The sequence below is a fragment of the Pseudorasbora parva genome, chromosome 19, assembly GCF_024679245.1.
Source record: "Pseudorasbora parva isolate DD20220531a chromosome 19, ASM2467924v1, whole genome shotgun sequence".
Taxonomy (NCBI): Eukaryota; Metazoa; Chordata; class Actinopteri; order Cypriniformes; family Gobionidae; genus Pseudorasbora; species Pseudorasbora parva.
Window position 1 is genome coordinate 32,107,856 of NC_090190.1, and position 20,267 is coordinate 32,128,122.

The window sequence follows — 20,267 nt, forward strand, 5'->3', positions numbered from 1 at the left end:
ATGCGTTTCATTTCCATATTAAACTAAAATTAGATTATTTCTCTATAGCTTTATTTTTATCCAGGACTCCCTGATAGAAGAGATGTTTTGTCTCAATGGGGCCTTCCTGGTTAAATAAAATGGAATAAAATAAAAGTCATTTTAGTACCCCAACTTATTTCAGTCATTTCAAACCAGTTTAACAGTCTTAATTTATGCTTCGTAAAACAAGTGTAAATACTTAATCGAAGGTTTAGAAATTATTTCACGTTTTCACATTCTCGTGATATTTCATATCCTATATCCCATCCGTTTCCCTAGCAAGCTGTTTGACAAACTACATTGATGGTGAGAAGCTTCTTAGATTGGAAATTAATGTGAATAAAGTACTGCTTTTGTTAGAAACCTCTTACTTTTGATCGAAATAGTAATTAATAGAAACCATAGCAAGTCAGACAATTTAAAGATATCCCGGTACACCTTTAACCTCTCCATATACACCAACCATAACTCGCTATGTACGGAAGCTGTCAAGCACTTCGAATAGATAGACAGCTCCTCTTATCAAATGAGAGACGAGAACTGATGGCTGGCACCCAATGGCAAATTAGTGGGCGGGGCCACAAGGCTCCAGCGCACCAGCGGAGGAGGTGTTCCTGGCGGCCATCTTTGATGCGAGAAGTGATTGTTTGGCGAATAGAAATAATAGGAAATAAAAATATAGCGTGAAAAGTTGTGGAATTGTGGCGGAACTGAAGGGGATATTAAGCGGGAAAGTGAAACTCAGGAAAATCAGGTAAACATCCCCACGACGTGGGAGGGTCACTCCAATTATGTGCTGTTTTTTTTTTCCTTTCCAATTTGTATCCCAGCCAAAAAAAAGCTCTCACCGGTCGCGTACACTACTGGCTCGCGAGCTGCTTGCTGGAATTGAGCTTTCGAACTCCTCTAAAGTGTTAATATTATCGCATCGGTGTCTGGTCGCGTAGAAAAAGTATTGTGTGTATAAATGAAGTTGGCTAAGAGCATAGAAAAAAGCCACATGCATGCAAAGACAGTGGCAGTCTCTGGTTTCAAATTGCTGGAGTATTATTGAGTCCCATCTAAACCCGGGCTTGCTCTAAATGAGCTGTTATCACCAGGACTGTGAGATCTTGTGTTTTAGGTTTACTTTAAGCTGGTAACATATCGGATGCAGGATCAGCTCGCGAATTGCCAGGTGTTGTGGTTTCACGCGCTACATTGTTGCGAGAACTCAATGGACGCGCGCAACTGTGTGTCAGATAATTTTGATTGACATGCAGCTGTCATCCTCTCTGTTTATATTATATACGATGATCAGGACTGCTGCTTAGTGAATGTCACGTTTCTATGCAATATTCGATTTCTGCTTCAGTCACACTTGTACTTAACTACTAGTCATTGTGGAAGCGCATGGATGCATGAAATAATGTCTTAATTGTAGCAAATTAAGATGTTGCATCTTGCTCAGCTTGGACGATGAACATCTTTCTGATAAAAATTAATGTTTAATTTAGATTTCTGCTGTTTCATGGCATATTTTACTGTTGTCTAATTTGTGTTATACCTACATGTGAATCACTGACCATCACCAAAAGCAGGTTAAGTCATTATTGATTAATCCATTTTATTTGTTTAAATGGGATGTTGCAGTATTTATTATAAATAATTTACCTGTGGTGTGCACATTATCATTATTATTTTTAAACTAATGTGCCCTAAACTTCTCCCTCTTATAAAAACATCTCTGATGACATGTTTACTGGTGTGAGTGCGGGACAACCTGTCACTCACATGAGATCACATAAAACAATTCCCAGTGGACAAAATCAAGTATCTCCTTTTTTTATTTCTGGTTCGAGAAGGCTTTTACTCAGATAAGTGTCAAAATAGGAAAGAATTCCAAAACTTCTCTTTCATTCTTACTTAAAAGTAGGGCTGTGCAATTTATCAAAATGATCGAAATATCGCAATATGCTTTTTGCAACGGCACGCAATATCTGAATGATTTTAATAGGCTACTTCAACATTGTGAATATACACACACAGTTATGTCAAAACGGCTGTATTGATGAGTATTCAAGTAAACCCAGTCGGTTATGCTTTAAGTGAACAGTATCAGATGGGGAAAGAAACCGAATGCTTGTCAATAGGATCTGTGCATTAGCTCTTAAAATGACAGGCAGCTAATACAGTAAACCTGTCACTCTCTGTCAAACAGCAAGAGAAAAAGAGAAAATCACTCTTAGACTTATCTGTCACGAAGAATAAAGTCTGCATTCATAATGCCCACCGTTATGAATTCCCGTGCAGCCGCGCCCACACGGATTATACTTTCACTTTAGAATGAGTATCAATTTGAGAGTAAACTGACTGAATGGTGTGTTTAATATTAACATCAATACTGTTCTTAATGAAAAACAGGACAGAACAGTACAGTACAATGACAAGCTTGTTTAAACAGGCGCTTTTACATTTAGTTTTGAAACTGAATCTTCCACCATATATTGTCAGCTTCTCACTCATGATAAATGAAATCTGATTCCTGCCGCTGGTCTGAGCTCAGTTCATGGGGTCTGTTCGCTAACTGAACGAAATTATATTTATTTATTAGGCTACTGTAAAATAATCAAAACGATATCGATGCCTGTTTATGATTTCATACAGCTATATCTATAACGAAGTCTTGACATCATATCCGGGAGAAGTCAGTAAATTCGAGTAAAATCACTGGCTTTGCTTATCCCGTGCGAATGCGCCACGCAAATCTCAGATGTGGGGGAGTAATTTCTAAATCACAGAGGTCCCTAGATAATACTAATCCTGTGCGAATAGCGCTTTAGATAGACGAACCACTTCCACGCCACTAAAGAAAGTTAGTCTTTCTTCTCTTATCAACTATTTATTTCTCCTTACTTGTGGAAGCTCGTTCAGTCACATTTGTGTTTCGGTCAGGGAAACTCTCTTTGTAGCTAAAATGTGCCACGTTGGATCTATCAGCCCACTACTGCTGAGCACTGGCTGCGTGTCCGTGGTGTACGTCATCGCTAGGGATGGGACGATACACTTAAACTCACGATACGATGCACCTCGATATGCCAGTGTTACGATACGATACGTCACGATACGATATCAAATTTTATTTTTATTTTTTTCAAATCTGTGATTTTTTTTACCACCAAAGTAATGTACTTAAACGAAAGGTAGGATTTTTCTATTTTTTTGCATTTTGGTTCTATGTTGTTTAAAAAAGAAGAAGAATTTTTAGAAGTCCGCGACCACATCTTAAACAGGGGTGCCAATAATTGTGGAGGGCACTATAGGGCTGTCAATCGATTAAAGTATTGAATCGCAATTAACTGCATGATTGTCATGAGTTAACTCGATTTTAAATCGCACCTTTTTAGCAATTGTAAATGTATCTTAAATTAAGTTTTTAATACTCTAATCAACATAGGTATGGACAAATATGCATGCTTTATGGAAATGTACATTTATTATTAGTGAAACCATACTTATTCAATAATAATCAATACAGTATGAAGACTAGACATATCAAAGGTCATAGATATGTTTATCTAAGAAATTGTTCTCTTAAGCCTAAACTTAAAAATAATGAGTAAGTAACTGTTAGTGATTTCTCTCATTTTAAGAATATAAAGGGAGTTTTTACACTGGCAGTTTAATTCAGAACAGGGCAAAGTTCGAATGAAAAATTGTTAATGTGTACCAGTGAACGAACCAGAACCACACCATACCTGGAGGAGGTCCATATTACACGAGTAGGAATATAGTGCGGCCCCTTTAAGAGATCCGCATTTCCTGTTGAACTAACTGCTGGTATTTTGCGCGTGCGCGCCAAACTGGGCCGCGATTCACGTGGACAGTGTGAAGAACACGGACTCGGGAGCGCGCTTGTTCAGGAAAGTAACCTGTGCATTCGTTTTAGCCGATTGTAATGTATTTAGTTCAATAAAACAGGTGTACTGTAAGCGGTGATGGTGTTAATGATTTACCTCAGACATGAGCGAGAGTGAGCTGCAGTGCATCGCGCTCAGACTGCAGAGAATGTGCTCAGTGAAAAAACGCCCTTTTCTTTCTGGAGTCTAATAAAAGTTAAACAGAAAATATGGTAGTTTATGTAGGCAATAACTGCATTTTTGGTTTAGAATATTAATGCTAATGTCAACCCTTTTCTTTCCCTATCAATGTTTGCTGCTGCACCCCACCCTCATTCTACGCAAATCATGCAGCAGTGCCATCTATCTTTATTTCGCGATACATTTTTTTCGACCTCGATGCATTTCGTCACGTTTTGTATCGCGATATTTTGTCAAACGATATTTCGTCCCATCCCTAGTCATCGCGCAAGAAGCCAATCGTGTTCTGCTCTTTCTGATGGCATGCGCCCTGAACGTCAGTCATATCGAAATATCGGAAATGTGTTTAAAAATCATATCACCGTTATTGAAAAAAATTCGCGATATATATTGAAAAATCGTGATATATATTGATATTGAATTATTGTCCAGCCCTAAGTTACAACATATACTTCAAGGTATTAGTTTATTTCTAGTCTGAGGGACTGTCACTCATGTCAGAAAGTGAGTAACTATAATAACTTGTGAGATCAGCACTGATTTGAGACGCGAACCATTTATAACAATTAGATTTAGAACGATTTAGAACGATTCAGTCCGATTTGGTGAACTGGTTTGACCGGATCACTAAAAAGATCTGGTTAAAAAGAACGTTTCATTCGCGAACCAGACATCCAGCGGCTATTGTTTAGGGTTTCAGGCCACCACGAGACAAATCGGCATTGCAAATTGAACATATAGCTCGACTTGAATTGCCTTCTTGTGATTGAAAGTACTGCCAAACAACACATTTTCTGTTCACAAGTTCCATTTTCACTCTCTCACAGCCTACTGCATTCGAACGGTCCACCTAGTAAACACGTTGCCATAATCAACCGCCGCATCATGTTCGACCAGTATTGCGTAGTGCAAGCGGGTTCGGTTCGGTAGAAAAAAATTCTACGGTTCGGCAGAAGCCGAAACCAGTCAAAAAGCTCAATATTCGGCCGAATCCGAACCCGAATCCTGGATTCGGTGCATCCCTAGTTAAAAGACTTACATTGCTCACCATAGCTCCGTTTAAATGAGTGCCGGCAGCTGCGAGCTGAGCTCTGAGTGTGATCTCCCATCCCCCATGTGCAGATTCAAATCATGAGGAAATGGCTCCCTCTGCTGGCTGTAGACTTTAGCCTTTGGCCAAACATTCCTCCTATGATGCAAACACTCAGTTTCAGTCATGTCAATCTTGAGTACCTATAGAGTAGTATTGCATCCTTCATATTTCCAAAAAGTCTTTAGTTTTATTATACTTATAAAAGAAATATAGGCTGTACCGAGTCTTTCTGGAAAAAAACGAGCAGCTGGAGGCGTATCGTGTGAACAGTGCTAAAAAATGAAGAGCGCGCACAAAGCGGTGACGTCCTCAAGCGCGGAGAAGAAAACGTTACTCTAATAATCCATGGCTATCAATCAGATTCAACTAATATATGGTCCAGAATCAGATCCGGAGGCTGAAATAAATTGAACAGGAGAAACAGCAACAGCAGGACATCCGTCTCTGTGGTATGTACTGTATTTAGAGGCTTGTCAACATTTGTGTTTACTCGCAGTTTATGATGACATGATTTTGTTTATGCGCTATTGTATGTGACTAAACATTAGCAGTAGAGAGCAAAACAGTTTTGCACGTCAGACTAGTGTAACGTTATACATAGAACAACAATGGAGTAGCCGTTAGCGCAGGTTTATGTTTGGGTGGTTTTACAATAAACAAACTGACACCTATAGTGATCAGCTAAACAAATGTATTTAAACACACACCATAGATCGCATGCTCCATTGATAAATCAGGAATACTCATAGGAATAAAGTGGAACGCAGCGTGACAGAAGTGTTGCACGGACGAGTGGACCTGCACCTTGAGAGCAGTGTTTTTGGGCGTGCATTTGCTCTCTCGCCTTAAGGGGGTTGCACACCGGACGCGGAGCTCGGCGGCGCGCCACGCAGCGTCTCAGGTATCGCACACAGGACGCGCACATTTTAAAAGGCTACGTTTATTATACATTTCCCCAAAATATGTTTAGACTTTATTCAAGCTGTTGAACTCAGAATGTAAAACAAATGTGTCTTGTAGCAAAGGGTGAAATCAGTATACCTTAACGATAATATACTTTTAATATAAAGCCTTGAAATGGCGCTCTGTGGCGCGGCAGGATTTAGAACAACTTCCTGAGTCGCCGCGGACAGGCGCCGAATGCCGCCACCGGTGTGCGTACACTCATTGAAAACAATGTATTCGAATTTTAAAGACGTGGCGCGCCGCCGAGCTCCGCGTCCGGTGTGCGACCCCCTTAAGTCACGCGCGCGCACCCTTCCGGGAGAAGAGCCCGTACGGCCTGTATAAGGACATTCTGCTCTGTCAACGTCAAGCGGACCCATACGCAAAAAAAACTGTCCGAAACTTGTGAGAAACCCGGAAGGAGTATTTTTGACAAAGAAATACTCCATCAAACGTCCAACTTAGTTTTTGAAACTTTGTCTATGTTTAGGATGGGAATCCAAGTCTTTAACAGTGTAAAAAGCTCAGTATGCATTAAACAGCATTTCACCCCCCCCTTTAAGGGCAAAAATTGTCCAGATACAATTTTAAAGTTAACGTGGATGTGGTAAGTTAACACTAAGCTTAATTATGTAGATGGTTTATAACGGTGTCTGTTACTGTCTAAAAATTAATCGTGTTGTAACAGTTATTACAATGCATAGATAACGTTACACATCACTGACAAACCGACATTAACAGAAACAAAGTTTTTATTGGCATTAGGTGTAACATCAATATGTCAATGAACTTATGTATACATCAGTAAACACATAGCATTTGCGCTAACATTACCCTGCCAGTACATAAAGACAGATCAAATTGACATTACTTTAACCAACCATTCAGAAATGTCCTGTTTAGCCTTAAATGTCGAATTTCGTTGGAGCGGTCATCTTTGTCCAACTCCGGTTCAAATTGACACAGTTGCACAGATCTCCTCAGAGACTCACGGCGCCATTCGCTTCTAGTGTTGTCAAGGGTAACACACCTCGTGCCGCCCACAGAACAGAGGGGCGGGTTCATTCATCATTTAAAGCCAAATCAACTGAAATGGCTTGGTGAAAACGGAGCTGTTTTTGACCAGGTAAAATGAGTGTTTTCTTACAATACTAATGAGAATTTTTAATTAAAGTATATTGCAAAGTTTTCATTTAGATACTAAAGAATCATATTAACCTTTATAAAAATGGCATTATATGACCCCTTTAAAAGGGGCTATTTAATTGTTTACACATGTGTGCTTCTTCAAGTGCCTTTACATCAGGAGCTCTTTTAGATTCTAATTAATCTTTAAATGAAAGAGCATTGTAGGTATTATATATAAACTTTATTACAGGCTCTAGGCCCAACAACAAGACATACAAAAAAAAAAAAAAGTTTATTGTCCACTCTTTGAAAAAAAGGGTTCTATATAGAACCTTAAAGCAGTTCAATTCTGTCATTAATTACTCACCCTAATGTCATTCCAAACCCGTAAGACCTCCGTTAGACTTGAATGAGAACATTTCTGATGAAATCTGAGTGCTCTCTGTTCCTCCATAGGCAGCCATTCAATTACTACTCTCAAGGGCCAGAAATGTAGTAAAGGTATCGTTAAAATAGTTTGTGACTACAATGGTTCAACCTTAATTTTATGAAGTGACTTTTTGTCCAGAAAACCCCCCAAAATAACAACTTTATTCAACTATTTCTTATCGTCCGGTACAGGGAGAGCAACAGAAAGCATAACGCTATCTTAATTTGTGTTTCAAAGATGAACGAAGGTCTTACAGTTTTGGAACGACATGAGGGTGAAGTCAAGAACCCGATTAAACCATTTTTCTAAAAATGCTGCTTGTCTTGAGCAAAAGCCTCAAGCCTTTTGAATCTTATAAACACGGATTTCATGTCTGCATCCTTGGAAGTCTCTACAATGTGAGATGTGCGGAGAATAGATTAATGCATTTACTAAATATAGATAGAGAGAGATTGCACATCTTTGGTTCACACCGGCATTCTTGTGTGCATCTCAAAGCTTCCTTTGAGTACGCATTGGAATATACACTCACATAAAGGATTATTAGGAACACCATACTAATACTGTGTTTGACCCCCTTTCGCCTTCAGAACTGCCTTAATTCTACGTGGCATTGATTCAACAAGGTGCTGAAAGCATTCTTTAGAAATGTTGGCCCATATTGATAGGAAAACATCTTGCAGTTGATGGAGATTTGTGGGATGCACATCCAGGGCATGAAGCTCCCGTTCCACCACATCCCAAAGATGCTCTATTGGGTTAAGATCAGGTGACTATGGGGGCCATTTTAGTACAGTGAACTCATTGTCATGTTCAAGAAACCAATTTGAAATGATTCAAGCTTTTTGACATGGTGCATTATCATGCTGGAAGTGCACATCAGAGGATAGGTACATGGTAAATGTCGTGCCTGCACAGTGGTAACAAGGCATGATGGATTCATGCTCTCATTCTGATTACGCCAATTTCTGACTCCACTATCTGAATGTCTCAACAGAAATCGAGACTCATTACACCAGGCAACATTTTTCCAGTCTTCAACTGTCCAATTTTGGTGAGCTTGTGTAAATTGTAACCTCTTTTTCCTATTTGTAGTCCACCTCAAGGTTGTGCGTGTTGTAGTGCTGCAACGATGCGACAACATCATCGATGACGTCGACTACGGAAATATGTCGATGATCGTGAAATGCGTCGGCGCGTCGTGTCACATATTCATCTCGCGTAATGTTGGCTTCTGCTCCTGGGAATGGAGAAAGTTCTCCATTCTATCACAAAAACCTAGACCACGAATATCAAAAGTATGGGAATACTTTAAACAGAGACATAGACTAATTTGTGGCGGACCGCAACATAATCAATAACGGCCGCCACATATTGATTCGTCATTCATTCATTTTTACGCCATTTAAAAGATGCACGCATATTCGTTTAGCTGCATTTCCTTAAGTTCTCTCTCCGTCCTTTTGCATGTCTCTTACTCGCTCACACACACACACACACACACACACACACACACACACGTGCGTTGCATTCGAGCGTAAAACAAGTTTTATTTCATTTTGGCGCATTTAGTATGACATAGCTTTTAAAACCTGAGCAGTTGAATAACAGAGTTGCGACACGCCTTCATCACGCGGCAGCGCGCGGTCACGGTGCTCATTATAATTCTAAACAAACCAGCGCGGTGTCAATCAATTACAGACCAGTGTTTCCCAACCGGGATCCCGAGCAAAAGATGCCGGGACGCATTTACACCACGGTTCATCTCACATCTGATGACGCATCTTTAATATGGGTTGTAACTTGAAAATAATCTTGTATGTATGCTTCTGTTGATGGATACACGTGCTGACTCCTCAGGTATACACTACAACAACAGCGATAATAAAAGAAAAACGTGGGCAAAATGGTCTCTCTTTGTAAACTTTATAAAACGCATGCGAGTGCTGCCGTGCGTCCGAATATGAGCAGTCATTTTCACCGTCATCACCCCTGTGTAGCAAGGAGACTCGAATGAGAAGATCTGTCTGTGTGCACTCGTCCCAAAGCACGCAAATATTGAGTTATCTTTCAAATCCTGTGCTTAAACGTATAAACTCACAAAAAGTAAAAATGTCATAGCCTACTCTGTATATGCCTTAAGTGAACTTTATACAGAAAATACGACGACTATCCGTGGGTCTTAAAGGGGCAGTAGCCTTCACTGCTGTCTGTTTAATGTCAAACAAAAGATAAAGACATCACTTACTGCTCCTGACTGAATAGCTTTTGTATGTTTAATAAGGATTATTTTTTTAATTTTAAACAGTTAAATGTGTGGTTATTTTACATTTGATTACTTTATTCCATTTCTCTACCTAAAAACTAATGTTAGACCTACCTGAAAAACCTGAAAAGCATTGTTTATTTTATTCTCATCTTTGCTCAATAGTATTTATTTGTGCTGCTGCTTCTATTTAAGTTATCTGTTCTTATTTTCTTTATTTTCATTTGACAGTAGTCCTCTTTCCCCTGAACATAGCAAATACCGAACTGTACTGAAACGTGAACCTAAAACCGTGATACAAAGCAAACTGTGAGCAGTCTGTACTGTTACACCTCTAGCGTAACTTATGTGAGGGGGTGCAACAGAATTTTGAAAAAATTTCAAAGGGTAAAAAAATAAATCGTTAGATTAGTCGACTAATAAAAAAAAATAATAATCGTTAGATTAGTCGACAGAAAAAATAATCGTTAGTTGCAGCTCTAGCATGTTGTGGCTTCATACCTCGGTTGTAACGAGTGGTTATTTCAGTCAAAGTTGCTCTTCTATCAGCTTGAATCAGTCGGCCCATTCTCATCTGACTTCTAGCATTAACAAGGAATTTTGGCCCACAGGACTGCCGCATACTGGATTTTTTTCCCATTTCATACCATTCATTGTAGACCCTAGAAATGTTTTTGTGTGAAAATCCCAGTAATTGAGCAGATTGTGAAATACTCAGACCGGCCCGTCTGGCACCAACAAATATGCCAGGCTCAAAATTGCTTAAATCACCTTTCTTTCCAATTCTGACATTCAGTTTAGAGTTCAGGAGATTGTCTTTTCCAGGACCACACCCAAAAAAAGCATTAAAGCAAATGCCATGTGATTGGTTGATTTCATAATTGTATTAATGAGAAACAGGTGTTCCTAATAATCCTTTAGGTGAGTCTATACACGCTGATCAACATAGGATTTATTTACTTAATGCAAATACACCTGGATCTAAACTGAAAGGTTCAGATTTAGTTTATTGTGGAGATGTTTGAAGACATATCTGTAAACTCTACAGTATAATGAGAGCTTAGTTGCCTCATGATTAGCAAAATTGCCTTTTGCGTTGGAGGTATTTTGATTAAAATTAGCAATGTGTAGCACATTTGCATAGAATGATTTTTGGATGGTGTAGGTGAAAAGGTGGAGTATGCATTTTATTCAACATTAAAATACTGTATCTTTTTCCATTTTAATGTGCGGAAACAACTCTGTAATTGAAAGCAATTCATAGGTTGGCTTCCAAAGAGAGTGTAAACACGGTCTTTGTGTCTTTGACAACATTGACAACATTGACAACATTGACAACATTTCAGCATCTCATTTAATGACGTGGGTTTTTTTCTGTACAATTATTTGCAGAGACTGCCAGCAAAGACTATTATTTATTACTATATTATTACTGCCATGCTATTATATTATTCTCTACCTAAAACCCTACCCTTTTCTATAGAAGCGTAATAATTTTATGTAGGCCTATACAAATGCGCTATTTGCACTTCTGGTTAGATGCTAACTGTATTTGTATCTAATTAAATCCAATCTAATCTAATATTTTTTTTTCCATGCAGGTTTGTTATTATAGTATAATAGTACCATGATACCACAAAACTGCCCCAAATGTCAAATAAAAACAAACTTTGGTTGTTTTTTCTTTACGTGGTTGTCTGCTGCTTATTGACAAGTCAAATACATCATTGGGTTCGGTCTGGTCCCAGAATTACTAAGGAGGAAAAGAGTAATTGCAATCTTTATATTCACAACAAACCTGTCCTGCCTTCCCCAACAGAAATCACAAGGGTCGATTTGTGTGACTATAATGACGTCATTGTGCCATTAAAGTAATTACACTAATAGCTCAGGGAGAAAAAAAAAAAAAACATGTAATTATAAAATAGGCCATCCGTCTAAAAGGCTTGTGTTCTTTAATTGGACATATGGCGTTGAAGCACATTATAATATTTCTTGTTTCTTACAAATCCAGTCATTTGTAAGTTATTTATACAGTGTTCCAGACTGCAACCAAATTTTTTCCTGCTAAGCTAAATATTATAAGTTCCACTGGTGCCACCACCACGATGCCAAACTGATAAGAGCTGCCATTTCACCTGCATATGAGAATCAAATGTGGAATGAAACAGTGCTTTTCGTTTGAGCTATGCAGAGTGGACCGTTTATCAGCTTGGAGCCTCTGACAAGCTCAAAACAGGTCTCTTGGTCCAATCTTGACCACGCAACACGATTATTACGCAAAACTTGGAGTTCCAGTGAGAAAGTGTTTGAGTTCTCTGTCATAAACCATAGATATAAGGGGCCTGTCCTTCGTACGTCGCTAACTCGGTTAGCTGGATTTGACTGTTGACGATTTGGCTTAATCTCTGATTATTTGGTTCTTCGAAGTTCATCCTGAACTCGCTGCCATAGCAACAGGTCCATGGTTAATATGTTAATATGGCAATCCCCCTCTTCACATTCGACACGGTGCCATAGAGTGTTAAAACGCGAAAGGCGAAGCTTCAATTTATCGGTATGTCCCTCTTTGGCTAATGTACTTTCAAGATGGAGTGGCAACATGGCGACCAGCATTCGAACCCCTCACCCGTATGTATTTTCAATGGGATATTATAAATTTACGAGAATACTTTATTACTTGAAAGAAGTAAATATACATTAATGAGCACATATATTTTTTGAAAGAACTAGGTGTTTTTAGATAAGAATAAACAAAAAAAGTGACACAGTGTAGCTTTAAAATCTGTCCCAGCTTCTGCTACTTTATTACAAGACTTCATTACTGAACCAGGGGCAATAATAATTTAAAATAATAATAAATATAAAAGTTTATTTGAAAATAATATTTTAATGTTGTGTAAAGTTTGCGTATAATATTATAGACACAGTCACTTGATTGAGATATTTATTTGTGAATTGTGATGGAATAATTACTTTATGGTTGTATTGGAGGTGTATACACATTGTGCAGTTAATCTCCGTTGTACATTAATTTGAGTGATGATGGATAATATGGGAGAGGCTTGATGCAGAGATGCAGATAATTTGATCTTGACGTTAAGAAACTTTAATTAATACTGTCACTTAACAAATCTGTTTTAAATTTAATTAAAAATGTAATTACAACGTTGAAATAAAAATGTAAACGGTGTATAAATTCGATAAAATCGTGAATAGCTTATAAATCATTGGCAATCATGTTCATCAAAACACTGCAGTAATTACTTAATCACTACTTAATTTAACTTAACTTTTATGTTGGTTTGGTCGTTTCCTTATAAAGGTCCAGAAATGTGTGTTTTTTCTTTCTTGTCAAGTTTTTTTGCCAGGTGTTATTTTTAATTATGATGTCATTACATTGTCTTGACGCCAGCCAATCGTTGCAACTCTAAATGTGGTTTCTAGTATTGATGCATCTGCCCTCTTCAGGGAACACAAGAACATGCAGTGATCTCAGATAAATTAATCCAGATATTTTAATCCAATCTGCAAATTCGTTTGAAAAACCAAATTAGCTAGAGATCAGTTATCAGGATTAGAAGATCTCGGATCTGTCAAATCATCTCGGATGATCATGGAGGTGTGAAGAAAGGCCCCAGATCAGCCAGCGTTGTAGTGGCTGGAGAATTTTTTTGTTGTTGCCAGGAACGAAGTTATAGAATGTTTTCAGTCCACAAATCACCTTCATTCACCATAGAGTTAATGTAGTAATTATGGATGTAACGTTACATCGTATATCAGAATATAAATGCAACAATGTATATTGATAATGTAAACAATATCATTTGCGATATAGTTAGTTACATCCAAGACTCAGCTTACTGTATCAATAAGGTATAATTCAATATATAATTCAAGTGAGTAACAGCCGAACTAACCATTTACAGTTTGGGAACGGCCATTTTGACTCTATTTCTTGCGATTAGAACTGTGATTGCATTGATCATCTAAAACTTACACGCTGCTGGAATGACTCTCCTCAAATTGGAAGCGCAAACAGTATTTAAAGAGAAACATAATTTAAATCACCATATCACATTTAGTAGTAGTAGTATGTTTATTCAAAAGTGTGTTTTTGTATAGCACATTAATAGCAGGAGAGGCGGAACATAGCGAGTACCGGGAAAGTCTGTACAAACAGCGTGAGAACTGCATGAGAAGTTTACGGAGTTTCAGTGACATTACTACATTAAACTACTATATATATTGTTGAATATAATGTATAGTAATGCAATGGGGGGATATTTGTGTGTCCTGATAAAAATATAATAGCAATAATATTATTTAAATAGTAATAAAAAAGTAATAATACAAAAACATCTGTACTTTATTTTGACTTAAAATATTGATATAAATATCATATCGTGAGTTTTGTATCGCGATAGTATTGTATCGTGACGGGAGTGTATCGTTACACCCACTTAATGTGATGTCTAAAAACATTACTTGGTCATCTTATATTATATTTTAGACATTATGAAATCACTGTTATAAAATAGAATCCTCAAAAAAGAAAATTTTGTCAAAGTTTAGCTTGTTAGCTTTTTTTTTTTTTTTTTTTTTTACTTCAAATTGCTAATGAATTACGCAGAAAGCAAGCAAGTAATATTTTATAATCAGAAGAATTATGATATTATAGAAGAACAATGCACATTTAATAAGAGTAGAATATTTTTGCTATGTTACTGTTGTTAATAAAAGTTAACTGTCAAATGTACATTTCCAAGAAACAAACATATAAAATTATTAGTTACTGCACTTATTAATGCATAACAATAGTCATTTTATTAATAAGTTATCTTTATGATAAAACATCCCAATCATATGTTACCAAATCAGGTGTAGGTGCCAACATATGTAGAACTAGAACAAATGTCAGTCTGGAGCCCTGCTTTGTTGATTTTATAAGCACCATAAATGGAAGAGTGCTCATACAGTGCTCATTTTCTCTTTATATTTCTTTCAGAAGAAGAAGGCATGAAGAAAACATCATAGTCAGGAAGTCATGGCTGATAAAAGAAAACTTCAAGGTAATGAGGGCTTTTTGTGGGCCATACATGTTTAATGGTATTTTTGGGAGATATGTTTATGCAGCTTAGTTTGAGGAGAATGCTACATGAATAGCTTACATTATTTAACATTATCTGCTGTATCAACCAACCCCACGTGTGCATGCGTGTCTCTGAGCATGTGGCCTGGTCTCACCTCATCATGTACTGAAGGTTTGCTCCTCTCTCTTAAGGTGAAATAGACAGATGTTTGAAAAAAGTTGCAGAAGGGGTAGAGCAGTTTGAGGACATTTGGAAAAAGGTAAGAAATGACTACAGTATTTATTTTTCATGTAAAGCTCATTATATAATGTTAATTACATGTTATTTTACATGAACATATCTAAACTGGGTGAATTTAGATGTGGTTGATTATTGCATAAAGTACTATCATTGAGAAGTCTACTTTCAAAAACATTTAAAAAATCTTAGTCCCTAAACCTTTGAAAAGTAGTATAATGTTATATATATATATATATATATATATATATATATATATATATATATATATATATATATATATATATATATATATATATATTTAATATATATAGAAATGGTCAAATAACAACATGTACAGTAGTAATGCTATGCTTGCATTTTTAAAAAATGAACACTGAAAGTAAAATCACACAGCAAAGCATATTTGCAAACTAATTCACACCCACAACAACATCCTTGCTCAGCATTTACATTAAAGGGATGGTTTACCCAAAAATGAAAATGTGATGTTTATCTGCTTACCCCCCCAGGGCATCCAAGATGTAGGTGTCTTTGTTTCTTCAGTAGAACACAAATGAAGATTTTTAACTCCAACCATTGCCATTCACATGCATTATACGACTGGCAGACCGCAACGGTTGGAGTTAAAAATCTTCATTTGTGTTCTGCTGAAGAAACAATGATGCCTACATCTTGGATGCCCTGGGGGTTAAGCAGATAAACATCACATTTTCATTTTTGGGTGAACTATCCCTTAGATCCACAATGAACAAGTGTTATAATCAATGAAATAAGACGTTTCTTAATATGAAGAGTTAAGGAAATGTATGTACCTAATTTATTGTGCAGCTTTTCGTTTCTTTTTGATGCTTATGGATATGATTGCAAACTATTTGTGGTTCATCTTTGTAAATGTGGGCAGCAGGTTCATGTGCGTGTGTTCAGAGACACACTGCATGTGACACACTTAAACCTCTGGTGTGATTTAAGAACAGAAAAGAAAACCCTGAAGATTTGATGCTTTTCACCATATACACTTGGGTAAATGGTCATTTAATTGAAATTTGCTCTGCTCATGCTTCTTGAGTAAGGCCCAATATATAAAATATGCAATGCATAGAACAAAAGGTACAATCACATTCTTATGATTCAAGCCAAGCAAAAATGCTTTTAAATTAATAAATAATTGATATGGGTTTTTTGTTGTTGTTGCTCTTTCAGCTCCACAATGCAGCCAACGCAAACCAAAAAGAGAAATATGAGTCTGATCTCAAAAAAGAGATTAAAAAATTACAGGTGAGAGCTTTTTGGCCATAGTTTAGCCAGTTGAAATATTAAAAGATTGAACTGCTTTTCCTTTCATTTGTAATATACTGGCTTGTTTTTCTGCTCATGATGTGTTTGTCTTTATTGGTAACCATGAGGACAAGCGCTACCCATGCCGAGGGTCATGTATGTGCGTGTCCTCTGTGCTTGGCGGCACAAGACAAGTCGGGCATGCTTGATTTCAGGTGTCCAGCTCAATTTTCTTTCATTTTTTCTTTCTGCACGCTCTTTCTTTTTCTGTCTGCATTGGTTCTGCAGCGCCTCCGTGACCAGATTAAGACATGGGTCGCCTCCAATGAGATCAAAGACAAAAGACAGCTAGTAGAGAATCGCAAACTCATTGAGACGGTGAGTAGATGTCTGTTTAAATCTAAATAAAAAGACTGGATGCTAATGAATTATGCCGGATTTAATGTGCGTTGAACAAATTCATCCAATATAATCGCATTTCATTGGATGAAGTACATAAGTAATGTAAATAATAAATCCATATAAGACCAATATATCCGTATTCTGGAACAGAAAAGTGCTCAGCTTTGGAACACTATTTAAAGGTAATAGTAAAATAAAATGTGGATTTATGAGTTTTTGTTTTTCGCAGCAAATGGAGCGTTTTAAGATTGTGGAACGGGAAACCAAAACGAAAGCGTACTCTAAAGAGGGACTCGGCCTTGCTCAGAAAGTCGATCCTGCACAGAAAGAGAAAGAAGAGGTCGGGCAGTGGCTAACGGTAAGAGCGGCAGTGTGAAGCACTCGAGTTAAAGTCGATGTGAATTGTTTTCAGCCCGTTTGACTTCTGTAATGTGGAAAAGTAGAACGGGCCTCGGTTTTTATCAATTCTTTTGACTAACCTGCATCAATAAATCATTCACGCTGAAATAAATGTGCATTAAGAAAGTAAATGGGATTCGTTTTTGATTTCATGTTGACTTGACAAATATTCCTGTCATTCTGAAAAGGATGTGTGTCTTGACTCAATATGATAAAACATTAGGATCATTTTTAGATGCCAAATGCCTTGTTTTTAATGTAGATGATAGTAGGCGGCTGCTGTCAGGGGAGGAGTGAAAAAAGAGCAGCCGAACTCCCACTTCTTGTAGTGGTCCAGCAATCTACTGTATGTATGCAAAGGCAAATATCGTGATCGCATCCTTGGTTGAAGTGAAGTGGATGTATTTGACATCCCATTTACATCAAGATTGATAGGATAAACAAGTAATTCAGTGTATCTATTGTTACATTGTACTGCAATCTGCATCTTTTCCATCCATTTTTAGTTTAATAAGACATGAGTTCAGCAGTATGTAAAGTATGATCTGAACTGTGACCTCAAAATGAGCAAAATTTCACACAAAAAATGTATCCCGGTTGCAAAATCTGTGTGGATAAATCTCTTTTACACTTGCTTGAAATCCCTGATCGTGTGGATTTGTGTTGAAATTATTTTTTCTGACCCACGAAAATTCATCGAAAAGCGGTAAATGTGTAAATGTGACCGCAAATCATTTCCCATCATTCTTTTTGTTTGCAGTCTATGGAAAGCCACTGTAACGCCTGGTTCTGAAAGCTGCATCCACCTCACTAGCTATGTTTTCATCCAAAGTTGCAAATTGCCAAAATTGAAACATCGCATTTAACATTTGCAATTAAAGCAGCAATACCATCCAGTGAGTTGAAGAGAACAAAACTGGCATTTCTGATAAACTGGCTCTAAATATCACTAAGAAAAGTAGGAGAAGCCACTGTATATAATAAATTACTTGCGTATTAGAGCGTGCAAATGGCTTTCGGAGGCAGATGGCTGTTTTTTTGGGAATGTAGTTGTGAAAGACAGTTCTGGAAGGTAATTATAGTGAACCACTTTGACGACAGACTTTGTTCAGGCATTTCAACAACCAATACAGCATTTAAGATGATCTGCAAAATGATTGGTCGGCTGGTTAGTCCAGTTATGCCGTTCCATCACAAAGTCATATGATTTGTTTTATTGTGCAACAAGGAATTGATTTGGTACATGTTTCCATTGTAGTTTATGTGCATATTTTATTAGCTGAAAAAAAGAAAGAATCCGACTCAGTTGAGTGCATATGTTTTTTTTTATGTGCCGTTTTAGAACGTATGCGCATCTTGGTTTCCATCCAGCAGTTTTTTTTTTTTTAATGTGATATCCCAAAATGTGCAAAAAAATAAGTGGATGGAAAAATAGCTACTGTCGTGAGCGTATTTTGGCAAACAATGCCAAAAGCTTTTCAAACTGCTATGTACCAGAATATTCAGCAAAAATCTCCTACTGTTGCTCCGTTTGCATCATTTACTGATGTCATCTACTTCTGCTTTGTATCTCGGTTCCCCTAGAACACGATAGACACGTTGAACATGCAAGTGGACCAGTTCGAGAGCGAGGTTGAATCACTTTCTGTCCAGACCAAGAAAAAGAAAGGAGACAAAGAGGTCAGTCAAATTTTCTAATTCACATCATTTTCGCCTTTTACAATGCAACTGTTTGATGTTGGATTGTATAGCCTAATAATTGCATTTCTGGGCTGAGGTTATTGTCTCTTTGGATAAGTGTTTGCAAAATTACAAATTAATTTGTTATTATTGACGCCGAGGATATGGATTGTGTACTTTTCCTATTTATTTTTATAATTTATTTTCTTCTTCTTTTTTTAAAGGAAAAAATAATGTTAAAATATCTGATGGTATCAAATGGTTATACTCTAGTACTTAATAATTTTCATATAAATGTGCCATATTATTTTTACTCCAGTGTACTTAATAGAATATTGTGGGATTACCATGCATGTCCAAAAAAACAAACAAACATGGTAATAATGGAAATACCATTTTATGCTGTAAAAACCTTTTTTCAAAAACAAGTTACCTGCCTGGTTGCCTTAAAATTTTGAGTTAATTGAAATTAGTTAATACAATGAATTTTTTCGAGACATTTATTTAAATATTATTAAAAGATTTTTGTAAGTATATTGGGTAATTGTGTTTTATTTTTCTATTTTCATGATTTTTATGTGGTTCAGATACAATAATATTTTGAGTTTTATTTATTAAACCAATTTCCTTCATTGTATCAACTCTAATTTTTTATTTCAATAAACAAAAAATTTGAAGGCAACCAGGTTACTTACTTTTTTAACCCTTTATAGAAAATTATGGCAAATAATTGATTATGTATTTCTCTTATATTTTGCCATATTTTATTGTTTAGACTCCACTCTAAACTACATAATTATGGTTTGATTCACTACTTACCTGATATCTTGTTTGACCCTATTATTCGATAAACGATCAGCAACTTAATTCTTTTGTGTGACCGACTGAAGTTTGCAAACTGAACTGTCATCAAAAAGTCCCATCCCTCCATGCTAAAATCAGACGGGGGGTGGAGCAATAGAGCTGTTGAAGAATTTTGTCTCATCTCCTTCTTTTGACTGCATTTTTTAACACTCAAAAGCCCCATTCGCACGGGACTAGTATTATCTAGGGACCTCTGGTGATTTGTAATAATTGCAGAGAATGTCTGTGATCTTAATCCCGTGCGAATCGGCCATGTCTGTAATTTGTAAAGTAAAAATTCCCCCACAAATTACCTACCATATTTCGCCCTACACCGAGGTCCTGTGATAATAGTAGTCCTTTGCGAATCGAC

General features: G+C 37.0%; 1 protein-coding gene across 4 annotated transcripts in view; it reads left to right on the forward strand.

The window, feature by feature from the left end:
• Window positions 1-620: 620 nt before the first annotated feature.
• cnot3b (CCR4-NOT transcription complex, subunit 3b) overlaps window positions 621-20,267 on the forward strand; it is a 31,684-nt gene continuing 12,037 nt past the window's right edge. For 2 of the 4 annotated variants that reach the window (XM_067425587.1, XM_067425590.1), the window contains exons 1-7: window positions 621-775; window positions 14,971-15,034; window positions 15,247-15,314; window positions 16,496-16,570; window positions 16,859-16,948; window positions 17,202-17,330; window positions 18,956-19,051. In XM_067425587.1, the coding sequence (XP_067281688.1) occupies window positions 15,010-15,034; window positions 15,247-15,314; window positions 16,496-16,570; window positions 16,859-16,948; window positions 17,202-17,330; window positions 18,956-19,051 (483 nt within the window). In that variant the 5' untranslated portion in view covers window positions 621-775; window positions 14,971-15,009. Of the gene's footprint in view, window positions 776-8,693; window positions 8,751-14,970; window positions 15,035-15,246; window positions 15,315-16,495; window positions 16,571-16,858; window positions 16,949-17,201; window positions 17,331-18,955; window positions 19,052-20,267 lie in introns of all 4 variants that reach the window. The other 2 variants (XM_067425588.1, XM_067425589.1) reach the window with 2 other exon arrangements.